We start from the raw sequence: 2,522 nt of genomic DNA, 5'->3' as shown, positions 1-2,522 counted from the left end.
ACTCCCTCACTTGTCAAGTGGGATCGGTTGCCAGAGGCAACTTCCAGGGGCTGGAGGGGGAGGGACAATAACCTTTGCCAAGGTGAAAGTTGGAGAGCCAGGCATGCCAAGGACTCTAGACGAGCCCACCATGGCTTCCCTCATCCTTTCTCTCTGGGGCCATGCCAGGGGAGAAGGGCCTCTGAATTCCCTGTGTGCCCCCCACGTGGAGGTGGGGGCGCCTTGGGGCACCCCTGGTCTGGCTGACAGTGCTTTCTCCCCGCAGACATCAGGCTGGTGTCTGAGCAGTTCTCGCAGTCCCCACAGAGGCTGTCTTTCTACAGCTGGTACGGCAGCGCCAGACTCTTCCACTTCCGAGTGCCCCCGGACACCGTGCTGCTGCGCTGGCTGCTGCAGGTGTCCCAGGGTGGTGACCCCACGTGTGCGAAGGTGGAAATCACCGTGTAGGTGCCCGCCTGCCCGCCTTCCCGTCTGCCTGCGCCTGGCCCAGGGCCGACATCTGATGCCTGCCCTGCTATCCCCACCTCCAGGTACTTCCGATATGGTGCCCCTCCCGTCATCAACCCACTGGGTACCAGCTTCCCTGCCAACACCTCCATGCAGCCCTCCTTCCTCATCAAGATGCTGCAGAGCAATGCTTCCATCAACATCTCCCACCCGGCGCCTGGGGACTGGTTTGTGGCTGCCCACCTGCCCCCCTCATCCCAGAAGATTGAGGTGAAGGTGAGGGGTCTGCTGTCCAGAGATAGAGGGGCAGGACACATGCGTGCAGGGACGGCTGGTCCCTGTTATTTACCTCCTCAGGGCAGACCTTATCAAAGTTCTGCTGCAGCCCCGCCTCCCCACCAGCCACCCGCAGCTAGGTTCTCTGGTCCTGCCCTTCCCCACCCAACCGGGTCTGGGCTCTCTGCTCCTGCCCCATCCCATGCCTACGAAATTCCCTCCCCCACCTCTCCTTCTCTCCCTAGGGCTTTATTCCCACCTGTGCCTACATCTTCCAGCCTGACATGCTGGTTGTGCGGGTCGTCGAGGTCTCCATCCTGGAGCCCAACACACCCTTGCCACAGACCCTCCTCTCCCAGCCCAGCTACCTCAAGTAAGTGAGGGTCTTGGGGGAGGCCCAGCCTCTGGGTTTGATGGAGCGGGTGTTACCACTTCCTCACTGTGGGTGAGAAAGGTTGGGTTCTGGGTCTTGGGGTCGTACTGTGGAAGTGGAGCAACCACCCTGAGTGTGACCAATGCGGGGAGGTCATTGGAAGTCACAGAGCCTGAGCGAGGCCACCCCCCTTGGCTGCAGAATCTTCGTCCCCGAGTACACCCAGGAGCTGCTGCTGGAGCTGCAGGGCTGTGTGTCCAACAGGAGCCTAGGCTGCCCTGTGCACCTCACTGTGGGCTCAGCTACTCTGCCCAGCAACTTCCAGAAGGTGCTCACCTGCACCGGCCCCGCCCAGACCTGCCGCCTGCTGTTGCCCTCGCCACCCTGGGACCGGTGGTTGCAAGTGACAGCCAAGAGCCTGGCAGGGCCCCATGTGTTGGTGGCTTTCAGCACTGTAGCTTCTCTCACAGGTGGGCTGCATGGGGAGGCAGGCTGGGGGTGGTTCTGCCTTCGATCCCCAGCCCTTTTTCCAGCTGAGCGCCTTGTCCTCCTGACAGCCTGCAGGCCTTGGATCATCAACTTCCAACATCTCCTGCAGAACAGTCCAAACCAGAGCCGCAACACTTCCAATGGTCTGCTGCCCCCGAGCCCTGGCTACCAGGACCTTGGCAGGAGCAGCGCTGTGGGTGGTGGTCCCTTCTGCCTTCTGAGCTACCAGGTCATGCGGGAAGACATGGACGTAGTGTCTGTGCACTTCAGGCCCCTAGACAGGGTCTCAGTGCTGGTGCGGTCGGACGTGCCTTCGGTGATGCGGCTGCACCTTAACACGGGCATGGACAGTGGGGGCTCCCTCACCATCTCCCTGTGGGCCAACAAGGTGAGCACCTCCGGGCCCAGCTCAGCTCAGGACTCAGATGCTCCCAGGCTGGATGCTGCTGCTCAGCCTTCCTGCACTGACATTATCATGGACACTGGGTTGGGGTGGCCTTTCAGGTAACAGAATGACCCCAATAGGCATTGGACCAGAATAGGAGCACCACTTGCAGAAAGGGAAGCTTGTTTGTTTTTTAAACCCTCATCTGAGGTTGTGTTTTTCACTGATTCGAGAGAGAAAGGAAAGGAGAGGGAGAGAGAGAGAAACATAGAGGTGAGCCCTGACCGGTTTGGCTCAGTGGATAGAGCGTTGGCCTGCGGACTCAAGGGTCCCAGGTTCGATTTCAGTCAAGGGCATGTACCTTGGTTGCGGGCACATCCCCAGTGGGGGGACGTGCAGGAGGCAGCTGGTTGATGTTTTTCTCTCATCGATGTTTCTAACTCTCTGTCCCTTTCCCTTCCTCTTTGTAATATACATATAATCTAAAGCTTTTTAAAAAGATAGAGAACTGGACAGGTGTGTACCCTTTCATTCATGAAATAAAAATATGTC

The 2,522-nt window shown here is 58.9% G+C and overlaps 1 protein-coding gene across 1 annotated transcript in view; it reads left to right on the top strand.

The window, feature by feature from the left end:
* Positions 1-246: 246 nt before the first annotated feature.
* The window catches only part of TMEM8A (transmembrane protein 8A), a gene marked incomplete at its 5' end in the record, with an annotated part of 8,067 nt that continues 5,791 nt past the window's right edge, over positions 247-2,522 (top strand). Inside the window, 5 exons of the mRNA XM_015565591.1 lie at positions 247-443; positions 531-723; positions 969-1,096; positions 1,298-1,566; positions 1,654-1,973. Of these exons, the coding sequence (XP_015421077.1) occupies positions 247-443; positions 531-723; positions 969-1,096; positions 1,298-1,566; positions 1,654-1,973 (1,107 nt within the window). The remainder of the gene's footprint in view (positions 444-530; positions 724-968; positions 1,097-1,297; positions 1,567-1,653; positions 1,974-2,522) is intronic.

The sequence above is a fragment of the Myotis davidii genome, unplaced genomic scaffold (assembly GCF_000327345.1).
Source record: "Myotis davidii unplaced genomic scaffold, ASM32734v1 scaffold100, whole genome shotgun sequence".
NCBI classification, from domain to species: Eukaryota; Metazoa; Chordata; class Mammalia; order Chiroptera; family Vespertilionidae; genus Myotis; species Myotis davidii.
This window is presented reverse-complemented; position numbering and strand designations above follow the sequence as displayed.